This window comes from Lacerta agilis, chromosome 9 (genome assembly GCF_009819535.1).
Source record: "Lacerta agilis isolate rLacAgi1 chromosome 9, rLacAgi1.pri, whole genome shotgun sequence".
Lineage (NCBI taxonomy): Eukaryota > Metazoa > Chordata > Lepidosauria > Squamata > Lacertidae > Lacerta > Lacerta agilis.
Genome location: NC_046320.1, coordinates 22,290,720 through 22,305,483, shown reverse-complemented (window position 1 = coordinate 22,305,483; position 14,764 = coordinate 22,290,720). Strand labels below are relative to the sequence as shown.

General features: G+C 44.4%; 1 protein-coding gene across 1 annotated transcript in view; it reads right to left on the bottom strand.

Annotated features, from left to right (window-relative positions):
- Positions 1–14,764, bottom strand: part of USP46 (ubiquitin specific peptidase 46) — a 28,911-nt gene that overhangs the window by 3,468 nt on the left and 10,679 nt on the right. Inside the window, exons 2-6 of the mRNA XM_033160004.1 lie at positions 12,752–12,832; positions 9,857–10,070; positions 8,614–8,843; positions 3,926–4,002; positions 172–255 (exon numbers count right to left, since the gene is read on the bottom strand). Of these exons, the coding sequence (XP_033015895.1) occupies positions 172–255; positions 3,926–4,002; positions 8,614–8,843; positions 9,857–10,070; positions 12,752–12,832 (686 nt within the window). The remainder of the gene's footprint in view (positions 1–171; positions 256–3,925; positions 4,003–8,613; positions 8,844–9,856; positions 10,071–12,751; positions 12,833–14,764) is intronic.

The window sequence follows — 14,764 nt, the reverse complement described above, 5'->3', positions numbered from 1 at the left end:
CTTGATACGGTGTTCCCACCTAACTAATTTACAAGGCACACCTCTGTTATTGGTTTTTTTTTTTTTTTTTTTTGCAGAACTGAAAGCAGGAAGAATTGGGTTTTATTTCAGCCACTGCTTTAAAATTTATACTAGCCTCACTGGGACCAGGCCACAAGGTGCTTTGCTTACCTTTTCTGTGCCTCTTGTTTGCTGCAGCAAGTCTCACAGTAGTACTTTTGTTCGCTGCACAATGTTTCTGTGTTGCTGAAGTCTCTGAAAAATCCACAAAAGAGTGCTTACCGTTACATACTTCCCATCCCAAATGCCCCCCAAGCTGGTTGCAAAATATTTTACAGTTGCTTTGCTGTAACTCAAACACAGTGGTCAGTCAGAGAGAATATGCTTGCAGGATCCCCTTACTTGGGAACTCTTAAGGGCGCTGAGAGTTGTTAGGAGGCCCCTAATCTTCTCACTGAGCTATGATTCTCAGAGTGGTTTAACTCTCAATCCCTCTTTCCAGGGAACTCTGGGAATTATAGTGTTGTGAGGGGAATAGGGAATAGAGATCCCAACATCTCTGAGAACCTGTAACGCACTACAGTTCCCAAAATTCTTTGAGGGAAAACAGGACTCTTTAAAGTACTGTGATGCTGCTTTAAATGTTTAGTACAGATGGGCACTCATTCTGCTCTTCAAATTTTATTGAAGCGTGGTTTTCACAGGCATAAGAAATGCTTGTATACCTGAAGGAGCGTCTCCACCCCCATCATTCAGCCCGAACACTGAGATCCAGTGCCGAGGGCCTTCTGGCGGTTCCCTCACTGCGAGAAGCAAAGCTACAGGGAACCAGGCAGAGGGCCTTCTCGGTAGTGGCACCCGCCCTGTGGAACACCCTCCCATCACAGGTCAAGGAGATAAACAACTACCTGACATTCAGAAAAAACCTGAAGGCAGCCCTTTTCAGGGAAGTTTTTAATGTGTGATATTTTTGTATCTGATTTTTGTTGGAAGCCGCCCAGAGTGGCTGGGGAAATCCAGCCAGATGGGCGGGGTACAAATAATAAATATTATTATTATTATTCAACAGATGACAGATTACTTCATTTTGACCTAGCTAAAATAAAAGATATTCCCAGACTTCTAATTTCTGAATAAAAGCTATACGTATACACTATTCTCTTAGACAGAAATATGCTGGAGGTGTTGATTTATTCATGGGGCAAATGCTTTTCTAAGGAAAAAAAAAATAGAGAGAGAGGTAAAACTGACAGAACCAGCTGGCCTTTTCAACTCCTCGTGGAAATAAAAATAATTGATACATAATTTATTGTGTTATTTTATGAATTCCTCTTTCAATGCCAGCACTGATGCCCAGAGGGAAAGAACTGTGTTTGGAGGCTTAAACACAAAAAGGCTTTTTCATCCAACGATAACTAAGAGGAAGGAGACTTTGCTGTAGTATTAAGGGGAAGTAAGACTAATTGAGCTATTGCCTCTGAAATAGCTCCTGTTTACTTATTTCTCTTTCCAGCTCAACACTGTTTATACAATTAAGGTCAAACAATGCTGTTTCTGTTCTCAAACATGGCAATTATAATTTCCAAAATACACTGGGGAAACCTGCCAGCTAAAGGTTCGTTTCCATTGCACATGCGGGCAAGACATGATTTGATGTCACTCTATGTTACGAGCTCGTACTCTTACAAGGGGTTAACTACAGTGAGTCCAAAATCTTAATAGAGGTGAAAAGGTGAGCTTGCAAAGCAATTTGTAAATTTTAATTTTAATTTTAAAAAGTAATAAAAACACATGAAACAGGAAAAAGTACACATCTTGCCCACAAGAATGCATCATGTTTAAAATAGAAGGAGCTGTAACATTGAAGTGAAGATAACAGATCCATATCATTGTCATTTATGCTCCAAAAAAAAGATGCAAGCCCACTTGGAGGGCACTTCTTGTTTATCCAGGCATTTGATGGATGAATGATGCTGTTCCTGGCAACCTTGAAATTATTAGCTTTGAGGGGGTTTTTTTTTTTACTCTTGTACATTTTTATATGCTCTTGATTGGTTAAAAAAAACTCCACATTTTGGATTATTTAAAATGTTTCAAATATTTTATTTTCGTTTATATCATTTTGCTACTTTGGTGTTGGCTTCTCAGGGCCCGTTTGGGTCAAGAGGGAAATTTAAGAAGTAAACAAATGCCAGTAACATTCACAAAGGTTATAAAATGATGCCATGCACTTTCCGGACCAAGCACTAGGAAAGTCCCACATAGAGTGCATTACAGTAGTCCAGTCCTGAAGTACTCTTCTGAAAATGCTTAGACTTTGATGAGTTTCCAGGATAAGGAAGACAAACAACTGTGGAAATGGTACTGAGAGTGCTTCTCTGCATTCAGATTCCCACACGAAAATGGGACAACCAAGAACAGAATGTATGACCTACTAAGCCAGGGGTGGAGAGCCTCAGACCGAGGCCAAATTCAGGTCTCCATGTATCCCATATTACTCTCCCGGGGCCACAGCCCCCCTTCAGCCACACCCTCCACCAGCCCTACTTCATCCCCTACTTGAGTGCTCTTCCCTGGGTGGAATGTGTCCTTGAATTCAGACAATGCCCCTTGATTGCCTGGATGGAGAACAATGGGGTGTGCGAGTTTGTGCAGAAACCAGCCTACAGCACAAAGGTAAAGCTTCCATTCATTGCTTCCGTTACTTTTCTCTCTGGCCCCATCCGCCACTGGCCTGTGTGACCCTGAAAACTACCATGCCCAGAAGGGAATGTGGCCCATCTGAAAAACCCTCAGTGGGTTGCAAATATGATTGGGTGCCTTCGGCTTGTTTGATCACGAGTTTTGCAAGCCTGTTCAAGTACAGTCGTACCTTGGATCCCAAATGCCCTGGAACTCATACGTTTTGGCTCCCAAGTGTCACAAACCCAGAAGTGATTGTTCTGGTTTGTGAATGTTCTTTTGGAATCCGAATGTCCGACGGGGCTTCCGTGGCTTCTGATTGGCTGCAGGACCTTCCTGCAGCCAACCAGAAGCCGCAATTTGGTTTTCAAATGTTTTGGAAGTTAAATGGACTTCTGGAATGGATTCCGTTTGACTTCCAAGGTACGACTGTATAAGCAGTTGGGATAGAAGTTGCATCTCATGATGGGAAGCAGAAGAGAATGTGATCCCTTAGGTAAGAGCTATGTTTTCATGTAGATGGACTCATGCAGTCACCTGCCTAAAGAGCTGAAGCAATAAACCCGTGTGTGTGTGTGTGTGTGTGTGTGTGCGTGTGTGCGTGTATATGCAGGCAGGCAGGCAAAGGGGATTTTTGACTTCCAAATATTGCTAAGTCTTGGACCCAACTGATAACAAGACTCGAGCAAGTTCTGAACTCTGAAACATGTGTTAAATTGCACTCTTTGTTCAGTATAGCTCTGGTAAATCTCTCTGGTAAATCTAAATTCAAGTTGTATTTAATTCAGTGGGACCTAATGGATGCTTAAAGACTTCTTTCAGATAACTGCTGTGATAAAGTTTTCTAATACTTGGGATAAATGCTCCATATTATTCATCAGTAAGCTCTTTGATTGACAGATGGGAGATTACTTTCCCAGGTAGTACATGTTATGCATGCATGCACACCATTCTCAAGCTATTTGCTCCAGAGTAAATCTGCTGCCTTCAATGGAACCTCCCTGGAATAAGCAATTGAAAGATTGAAAAGCTGTAGTTTCTTCCTGAAACTGGAGCAGGATTGATTTATATTCCTACCTTCCAAAAAAAAAATCCATTTATATTTCTTGATTTGATCTATGCCATATCATACTGTAACTCTCATGCTGCTCTTCCTTCCAAATCCCACTAATCTAAAATGATCAGACAGCAAAAAACTGCTCCCACTTTTTTTCAACACACATTTCTGCAGTCGCTCATTTACCTTAAGCAATGAGTAATTGATGTGTTCTGTTCCACATCAACGGAGAGATCGAGGAAATCTTCATCTTTGCTGCTAACCTGCAACAAAAATAGGAGCCAATAATATTTCTGAGCACTGCACAACCAACAGCTTGATCCTAAGACTAGCTGCCATAGTTGTCAACCTTTCCCCTTTTGGGGGGGAAATTCCCTTATTATAGCATTGGGAAACAGCAGGGAGGGTTGACAGCTATGCTAGCTGCACCAGCAAGCAAATGCCTACCATTATGTCAGCACAACATCAAAACCTAGAAGAAGATGCCAACATTGCAGCAAGAATTAAGCAGTGGGGGCAGGTGAGCACACCAAAACAAGTTAATAAAAAGTTTAGGTTCAAGTTGTGGAGCTGAATGGTCCTGTCTTTGAAAGCAGTTTGAGAGAAGAAGAAGAAGAAGAAGAAGAAGAAGAGGAGGAGGAGGAGGAGGAGGAGTTTGGATTTGATATCCCACTTTATCACTACCCTAAGGAGTCTCAAAGCAGCTAACATTCTCCTTTCCCTTCCTCCCCCACAACAAACACTCTGTGAGGTGAGTGGGGCTGAGAGACTTCAGAGAAGTATGACTAGCCCAAGGTCACCCAGCAGCTGCATGTGGAGGAGCGGAGACACGAACCCGGTTCCCCAGATTACGAGTCTGCCGCTCTTAACCACTACACCACACTGGCCTGTGGGTGCTGTGGGGTGCCCTGCTGGGCTGGGGTGAGCAAAGCGAGACGGGGCTGCATATTAATCTCTTGCAGCTCTGTGACGGGATATTAATCTCTTGCAGCTCTGTGACGGGATACCTAAGCATGGTTTGTCTTCTGTAACTATGGTTACAGAAATGCCTCCACCATAGTTAAAGACTGGACACAAACCAGGACATGAAACTGTGATTTGAGGGTGTGTGGGGTTGTTTTTTGCCAACTAAGGTTTGTTTTAGCATAATTGTTACACCTGCATTGAGTAAAGCATTTCCCCTTCCTCTCCAGCCTTCCTGCAGAGCCCAGACAGTGTACTGAACTTCATATTTTGAGAGGCAGCAATCTGTAGCAGGTTCCGCCAACCTGGTGCTCTCCTGTGGTTTTGGACTACAAACTCCATCGACCCTAGCCAGTTGTCAAAGGCTTTTCTATAGGATGTTGGCCACAGGTTGCGAAATATTGCAAATATAAGCACCAGCACCTTGAATTGAGCAGAAGAAACCTGCGATGTATGACCTTAATTCACTGTGCCTGTCAGGAGAGCAAACATTCTGTAGCAATTGCAGCTTCAGAGTTGTCTTCAGAGTTGCTCTCGGTGGTGCTCCCCAATAAGGGGCAGTGCAATAATCAGTCCTATAAGTTATAAAGCCACAATGAAATCCCCCTTCTTCAAAAAGAGGAGTCTGCATAAACTCCAGCACTGCTGCTACGTGCTTAATCAGGAAAGGGCCAAGAATACCCTCCAACTCTGGACCTGCTGGGGTAGAGAAATTCCTACCACACCTCTCACAACCAACGCTCCAAAGACCCCTTCCAATATGCTGGGGCTCCCCTACAGGCCTCACCTCCATTTTGCTGACTTCCCCTCCATTCCTTACCACAAGAACCAAATGTGAGTTCTCTTTCTGAGTTGTAAGTGCTGTTATAAGTAGATCAGACCTAAATGTGGATCCCTGCTCTCTAGTGCCATCGCTTTGATCCAATTACAGATTCTCTTTCTCATATTGTGAAGCGCTTTAAGAGATTCTTGTGTGACCGTAATGCCGCTGGCATCAGCAAAACTGTAGCCGCACAAGTTTTGTTTTGCTTTTTTTATGATCGGGAATTAACTGTAGATACAGGCTCAACTGTTGGGAAGAGATTTGTGGGGTGAAAGTTCTTCATTCCAGAGTTTGTCCTGCTGAAACCCATTATATGAGTCACTTTGAACATGGGTATGAGAATCAAATCCCTCTTGTATGTTTGCTTATACTGCTGCCACTAGACCCTTGCCCCCCTGTTTGAAGGGGAGAAACAGATTGCTTCAAACAACAAGCATTACTTGTCACAGGCAGCCACAGCAGAAATAATAACTTGAAACTACTTTATATTGAAAGAATAAAATAAGGATATTTGCTTATTTCAAGTGTTATGTATTGAAGTTCTCACCCTAGGCCACTAGGGTTGTGTGTATATAGTTCATTCTGCTGCTGTTTTCACTCAGGTCCGCATATGCAAATGAAGGATTCTAAACTGACGCTCAGGGATTGGGTGACTGCAGAAAGTTGTTACTGTTGCTTTGTAGCGGAGTTCTATATAAGCAGGTTGCTGAGCCCTTCAGCTCAGTCCTGTTCCAGCCTGAGAATAAACAAAAGCTGTTTGGAAATCACTGTGTCGTCTGCTGTGTCCACCCACGACTTAACATCAAGAAACTAATAATGGCAAAATCTCATAAATACAGTAATTATGTGTTGAGACATGGAATCTGGATCCAGGGCTCTCTCTCTTTCTCACACAGCACCCTTTAGCACAGCATGCAACTTAATCCAAAAAAAGCTAAACTGCACAAAGAAGCATATATCAATCTTAGTCAAGATTTACCTTGCCCCAAATCTGACAATGACAATTCAGATGATAAGTCATATTTCTGACTGTTTTTCAGGTTGAGGGGTAAGCCAGTCAACCTGGGAAAAAGGGCTGCTATCGGGCTCCACCTAAGAGGCCCAGATCCATCCAAATCCCAACTCTCGTGTGAGCCTCCCTGCCTCCTCCATCACACATTCTGTTTCTCCCCCTATTTCTAAGATATGAATAGGAGTGATTACTTCACAGGGTTGCCACAACAGTGAATATTAAAAAGGCCGCAACGGCCTCTGACTTGCACACTGTTACATAAATGATCCTAATATGCCCTCATCAAAAAGTTGAAGCACAAAACGGCACAATACGATATTAGCTATGCAATTGTAAGAGATTGTCTTCATCTAATCCACTAATTACCAAACTGTTTTCCAGGGCACACTAGTGTGCGACGACAGGCCCGCTACTGAATGAGGAAAAAAATTAATTAATTCCATCATTAGGGGCTCCGGGGAATCTGAACCACTCAAAGTACCTACTCATTGCCTTCCTGCATGAGTCACTGATTCAGCAGGACTTTAGCATAGTTGGATAATTCTGGCTTGCTATCTGAGGAAGGCACTGACAGGGCAGGACTTGAGGGCAGAGGTTCAAGGGCCACTCCACAGAATGAGCAGGACGGCCCAGCAAACATAGCAGTGCCGGCTTACTGTATTCTGAAGTAATGTGCATTACCATCTACAAGATTATCTAAGCCAAGACAATTAAGTCTAAAATTATCTAACCGAACCACTGCCTCTGGGACACAGAAGGGTCGCCTTCCATCGTGGAATGCAAGGGGGCAGATGTGGGGTTCCCTCCCATGTAGCTTCATCTACCTTCAGAGCACACCCTGGGCTCTGTCTGTGCCCAAGTCTGCCTTTCGGTTGTGAGGCACATCTAGCACAGTGGTTGTCACAGAGGTGGGTTCTTTTGAGCTCTGGTAAGTCTTTCCCAGGTCCAAGCTAGTTTTGCTGGAACTCTGCATTTAGAGTGTCCAACAGCGGCTCTCTTCACACACCCCAATTTGGATTGGGGCTGCAATGCTGGGGAAATGGGTCTAATCCTTTCCCCACCCTGAAGCACAGCCTTAATCCAGACGGCCCCCACCAAATATCCTTAGTGACAGAAGTGAAAACCTGGAGCCTTAACAATGTAATAGCAGTTTGTGTGGTGAGGTCATCTGGATTGGTGCATTAGCGTTAGACCATGGTTTCCCAAGCTTGAGTCTCCAGCTGATTTTGGACTACATTTCCCATCATCCCTGACTACTGGTCCTGATAGCTAGGGATGGTGGGACTTGTGGTCCAAAAACAGCTGGAGAGCCAAGTTTGGGAAACCCTGATTAGGCCCTGTCCTCACCACAATGCAATCCTGTTCAGTTCTCACCCCCATGGGAAGAAAATTGTGTTGGGAACTCCAAACACACTAGAGTACCAACCTAAGAACATAGATTGGCCCATGCCAACTGAGGTTTAAGAGTGATGTGTGCCTCCAATTCAGTTTCAGGAAAAAGGAGATATCAGAAGTTTGGAGAAGGGTAACCTCATTCTTATTTTGCCACAAGTAATTCCTGGAGCTGCTCCAAACTCAAATTATCCCTCAGTGAAGGCATGTACACATTTACCTTAAGGTGCAATATGTCACATGTGGGGCTCTCTTATGGGGAAGGATCAAAGCTTACATGTAGATCATCTGCTCTGCATGCAGAAGTCCCAGGTTCAACTGACACCCCCAGTTAGAGCTGACAGGAAAGAATCCTGACTGAAATCCTGCACAGCCACTGCCATTCAATGCAGTCAATATTGAACTAAATGGTCTGACTCAGTATAATGCAGCTTCCCATTATTTGTATGCAAAGAGACACGGTTGTGGAATAATTTGTCCTTGTCTAAGGAAGATTCAACACGGGGGGAGGGGAATTAACCAAAGTTATCCAAAGCCCCAGATAAATATACATAGACAATAGCTGCTTTACTCCATAGAAACACTCATATTTCTTGAACGGCTTCATAAAGTGACCTATTTAGCTCTACAAGCTGTTATAAAGTAATCTATTTTCAAGAAAACACCAACAAGCCCAGTGCTTACAGTTTCACAGTTCAAGCATCTCGTTTCGTTAGTAAGCGTTCCCTGAAAAATCTCATGCACCCAGGTGAGCTCTTGCTTGTTGTTCTCTTCCGCTTCGTTCATGTTGCCGTTTTTCAGTTTGCCGTTTTGCTTTTCCTGCTTCTTCTCCTCTTGCAGAATGTCGGCGACGGTATTCAGTAAGTAGTTTAAAAATTCATGGGCATCTTGTTGCATGTAGTTGTCAAAGAGATCTGTAAAAAAAAAAAACAGGAGGAAGGCATATATTTTCAGAGTCAGAGATCTGCGCTGTTGGGCAGCTGCCAAAGGCCTATAACTTAGGAGAGCCCACCAGCACTGACCTCCAACCAACTGATGTGCAGCAGTGGAGGGCCCCATGGAAGGTTTGGGTCATCATGGGAGATCCTCCCCACTATGGACCATGCTAATATCTGCACTGGCAGAAGCAGCACCTCCTCCCCGCAGCCTCAGAGGGCAGTCAGCCTTCACTTGCTTGCCCATGTGTGGTCCATGCAGCCACCAGGGCATCTGATTGCTCACCTGTTGTTTCCCTTGGTGGTTATTTCTGCCTCTGCCCCCTCACACACCTTCTGTCACTGGTGTGGCAGGGAGAATCTGGGCCCAGCAAGACTGCTCAGAGAGAGCACACAAGCAAGCAAGGAGGAACCCTTGAAGGAGTAACCACTCACCCTCTGAACTGCATCTCCCCCCTTTCTCTGAGCAGTACCAGCAAGGAACATTGAGCGGCCACATAAGTGCCCAAAGAGAACTATAGTACGGTCGCACCTTGGTTTTCAAACAGCTTCATTTTCAAACGTTTCGGCTCCCAAAAGTCGCAAACCCAGAAGTGACTGTTCCGGTCTGCGAACTGTTTTTTGAAGCCGAACATCCGACGGGGCTTCTGATTGGTTGCAGCCAATCAGAAGATGAGCTTTGGTTTCTGAATGCTTTGAAAGTCGAATGGACCTGCAGAATGGATTCCGTTTGACTTCCAAGGTACGACTATTCTAACTTCTGCCTCTGTCCTCAACAGGGAAGGATTGGGCCTCACAGGGGCTGTTACTGTCTCTACTCCCTTCTCTGGCTTCTGTCTCGACGCAGAGAACTGTGGACAGCAGAACTGCCCAGAAAGCATAGGCATATCTGAGAGGACACCCACTCCTCCCTCCTCTCTTCTCTCGGCAGCCTTCCAGAATGGTTTGGAATCAGGGCCGTTGTCTGAAAGGATTTGCGAGTCTATACTTGCCATTCTCCTTTCGTAACCTCGAGATGAACTTTTTGGGTGGAATCACTCCAACTTTCTTCTTCTGCGTGGCAATACTGTGGAAAAGGTCCGCAAGGCAAGTCAGGAGGTTTTCCTTCTTTTTCTGCTGGGCCTTGTAGGACAGCACATTTTCCCGAAAGGGCCGGCAAAAATACAGGGCTTGCAGGACGGAGTTACAGTAGCACGTGTTTCCAAACTGCAAAATAAAAGTGGGGAAGGGAGAGAGAGCAGACAATGAAGTGCAGCTTAGTGCAACATCCAATATCATATCTCCCTTGCCTCAGTATTTTCTCCTCTCGGTAGAAGAGGAGAAATCTATAACTGTAGACTGAATGTAGGTCAACGGGTCTGTATGTGGAGCTTCAAAGTATTACTCTTTAGCTAGGAATAAAAATTACGTAATGCTAAAACAGGCTTCTTCAGTTTTGTTCTGGTGTCAGGCGTAACATGGTTTTAAAAACAGTAGGCCCATTCAGACTTGGTGCTTTTTTGTGGGTTCACAGTAAGTCCGCAACTTATGCAGGGGTTACACTCCGGGGATTGTGCCTAAAGCCAAAATCATGTATAGCCAAAACCCATTAGGTTCAATGGCAGGCGGGATTGCCAAACTCAATTCTCCTGGAATATTATTATTATTATTATTATTATTATTATTATTATTATTATTATTATTAACAGAATATAAAAAATAAAACATCAAACATTTAAAACTTCCCTAAATAGGGCTGCCTTCAGGTGTCTTCTAAAAGTCAGATAGCTGTAGTTTTCCTTGACATCTGATGGGAGGGTGTTCCATAGGGCGGGTGCCACTACTGAAAAGGCCCTTTGCCTGGTTCCATGTAACCTCACTTCTCACAGGGAGAGAACCACCAGAAGGCGCTCAGAGTCCCACACCCTTTCTGCTATCTTCATCATTATTAGCCATGCACGTAAAGCTGAACATGCACAAGTTAAATGCATGTAAGTTGCAGGCTTTCTGTATTCTGCAACACGTAATTGATGTAGTGCATTAGTGCCAGGTCTTTACTGGAAACCCCACGCATCATTCTGCTTCTTAGTTGCTTCGCAATGCTCTTCCAGTATTACTGGATTTCACTATATTTCATTATAGCACAACGGGACACCCACCACCTCTCCTGGAACACTTGTGGAATAAAAGGTTACAGGGTTTCAGCAGGAAGCTACAGGACATGCACTGACTGGAAATGAAGTGCACGTCCATTCCAATGTTTTTCCAGGTGCAAACAGCATTGAAAGTACAATTGCATAAAACTGTCCCCCTTCCATCACAAGCATAAATAAAGGAATAATAAAAGGCACACCTGGAGGGGCCCAGTGTTACTATTCTAGAAGTTCCCAAAATCGGTATTCAAAACACCCATCAAAATAACTTTTGTTTGTGACCCAGAGAGCCCTTGACCTCCACCTGATTTTTTTTAAAAAAACCTATTATGATAAGGCATAAATGCATGCTTCGCACACAGAACTCGCTTCCTTCTTCAAAACAGGGTGGCTGGACCTTTACCAATGCTATTTTACTTAAAGTATGGTCAACACGGTAAAAGTGGGCTAGTTTGGATGACGTACTGGCTCAACACACAGAGAGGCACATGTAGTTTCTCCTTCCTGCGCACCTGGCATACTATCCATACCTGTGCACTTGGGGGCAGGTCATCTGATGAGTGACCATAAATCAGGGGGAATCACATGAAAGAATGTATACAGAACACGTGGATGCACCTGCCCACACCTGTATCCTATCCTGACCTCAAGCAGAAGCCCACTGGCCAGAATATAGTCCACAATGCAGTGTAGAATTACTGACCACTGGAAAACTTCAAGTGAGTCTCTCAACAAGTCTAGAGCTGGATGGAGGGCTTTTATCCTTCTTGGGAAATATTACCCTTTGCATGTTCTGCCCCTTCCTGTTAGTGTAGAAGGCCTTAAAGGGGCAGTCATTTGACCTGGAGCCAGCACTCCACCCCAACACCAAGTTCTTTGCCTGCTAGACATGGGAGTGGAGGTCTTTGGGGTCAACGCCACCAGTTCCTCAGAAAGTTTAGGCTTAGTTGTTGCTGTCTCCAGAAATCCCAGGGGTCCCTGGCTGACAGGCTCTGGCTGAGACCAAACTATGATATCAGGATCTGGGCTGGTATGTTGAGTCAGGGTCTGTACCGCTGCTCAGGGTAAGGTTCATGATAACAACCAAACTGCATTTGATTGATAGGATTTATAAAATGCCCTTCCTCTCTAAGGAGCCCAAAGCAGCAAACACATCCACATTAAAACAAAAACAAAAAACCAAAAGCAGTTAAAACATTCTAAAATTACAAATAAAAACAAATTTTCATCCAGTGATGTCAGGGTTGCCAGGAAAAGTATTCTGCAGCCACCAAATGCCTAGGTTAGCAAGAAGGTTTCAGATTCCTCCTGAAGCTAATAGTGAGTTGCACCTCACTAAGGAGGACATCCCACAAATGAGGAACCACCACTGAAAAGGCCCTGTCACAGGTCGTCATCACCACCACCAACCAGGCAGCCCCAGGCATGGAGAATGTACCATTCACACCAGGCTGCACCCAGATTGCCTTTAGACCTGCTGAATTAGTCAATCTGGTCCAACAGTGCTCCTCTTAGGTTCTTCTCCTGATGTTCTACCAGTGCTGCTGAAGCTATATATTCTCTCGACCTGTTCCTCCCATAGCCCTTTCAACTGCTGTGGGGCAACATGGGAGTCTAACCCAGCAGATGGGGTGGTGGAGGGAGGTGTAGCAAAATGGAGGAGACATCTCCCCCTCTAGACAGTACTCCGAGGTGCGACAGGGCAAGTCATAAAATATGTTTTCGGAAACTGACACCGCAGCAGTAAATACTTACATTGACCAGTCCAAAGTAGTGTTCATTGATTGGAAATTGCTCTGGCCCAATGTCTTTTTCCAGAGCAGAGGCATTGGTGCCCTAGGGAAAAGAAACAGCCGGTTATTTTAGTTCCAGGTTAAAATACGACACAAGTCTGAGAAATATCCTGAAAGGTTCGGTCACTTCCTGCTGCCCTCCCCCAAAGCTGTGCCAAATGGATTGCCTGAAGTGTTTTAGACATTTCCGAATGCTTACAGCCCAAGCGCCACTCAGCCAATGACATGAGGCTGCCATGAACTCTGTGAAAACCCAACATCCCATTGAAAATGCTTGTTAAGAGAAAAAGGCTGCTATCCAGCATTCCGAGAAGCATATGCAAGCCCCATTGATTTTAAATTGGAAACAGAGCACAGGATCCATTCTTTCCAGCACATGACATGGGAATGGCATTGCCAAAGAAATCTCTCACTCCACATCCATTAACCTGTCATCATCTGCTTCCCAGACAGAGCAATATACAAAAATAAACAGGCCCTCCCCAGGGCTTTTCTTTTTTTTTTTTTTTGATGTTATTTCATCCATTTCTGCAATCTAATCTAACATTTCCTTATCAGCCCTTCTATTTCCCTGATTTGCAGGGGTTGGGAGAGAGGAACCAGAGCAATGTTTTTCTCTCGCTTGGATGAATGCAGTGACTCTGATTTTTTCCCCAGTAAAATAAATGCTTTCAGAGAGCTGGAACGGCTGAATGAAAATCAGAAGAGATAATTGCGGAGAGCTTGTAGGCTTGAAATGTAAATCAACTTGCTTGCAGTTGGCAGCTAGTAATAAAACTCACAAGCATTTGGGTTTGATTCTTTTTTTAAAGTTTCATGTGCCGGAACACTTTCCCTGTTTTTGAACCTTAGGCTGCATATCCCGTCCCAGCCGTTCCCATTGGAAACAAAGGGCTGTATTGAATTTCGTCAGGCACACAGAACATCTCGGTTCCCCAAGACACCTGAGCCTTTCCTGAAGAGACAGACAATGCATTGTGGGTGACTCCAGTTGCCCAGGAGCTGAGCTACTATGAATATGTATTTCAAATTATATCATTTGCATCTCAGGGAGGATCAGGTGAAATGATTTTTTTTTTAATTATCCAACACGTCCATCATGCTGCCATCAGCCCTGAAAAGGGAAAGGCACCCCCAGTGTCCAATTGACCTAACTTTCCATTGCTGCAAAGTGTACCAGGATTACTGATTTTGAAAGCGTTGATCTGTGACACAAAACTTTCAATGGGACTGCACCTTTCAGGGTTAACACCAGATTTGGGGGAGGTTCAGCAGGACTGCAAATGCCTGGGAGGGAAGAGATTAAACCGCCTTCCCTAAACACACCATGGTCAGGTGACTTTGCAGCTTAAAGAATAAAAGGCTATGGTTTTCCCAGTAGTAATGTACGGAAGTGAGAGCTGGACCATCAAGAAGGCCGATCGCCGAAGAATTGATGCTTTTGAATTATGGTGCTGGAGGAGACTCTTGAGAGTCCCATGGACTGCAAGAAGATCAAACCTATCCATTCTCAAAGAAATCAGCCCTGAGTGCTCACTAGAAGGACAGATCCTGAAGTTGAGGCTCCAATACTTTGGCCACCTCATGAGAAGAGAAAACTCCCTAGAAAAGACCCTGGTGTTGGGAAAGATGGAGGGCACAAGGAGAAGGGGACGACAGAGGATGAGATGGTTGGACAGTGTTCTCGAAGCGACTAGCATGAGTTTGGCCAAACTGCGGGAGGCAGTGAAGGATAGGGGTGCCTGGCGTGCTCTGGTCCATGGGGTCACGAAGAGTCGGACACGACTGAACAACTGAACAACAACAACAACAACATAAAGAATGCTTACAGTACCCATTTAGGATTACATGTAGTTTGGTCTCTATACACAGGGATAGTCCAGAAGAGTTCAGAAGGAGAAATCGATAGCTCAGGTGCTTAACAACAAAACTCCATACAAAATTGTATTTGCCATTTTGCAGCAGCTTCTTGTTA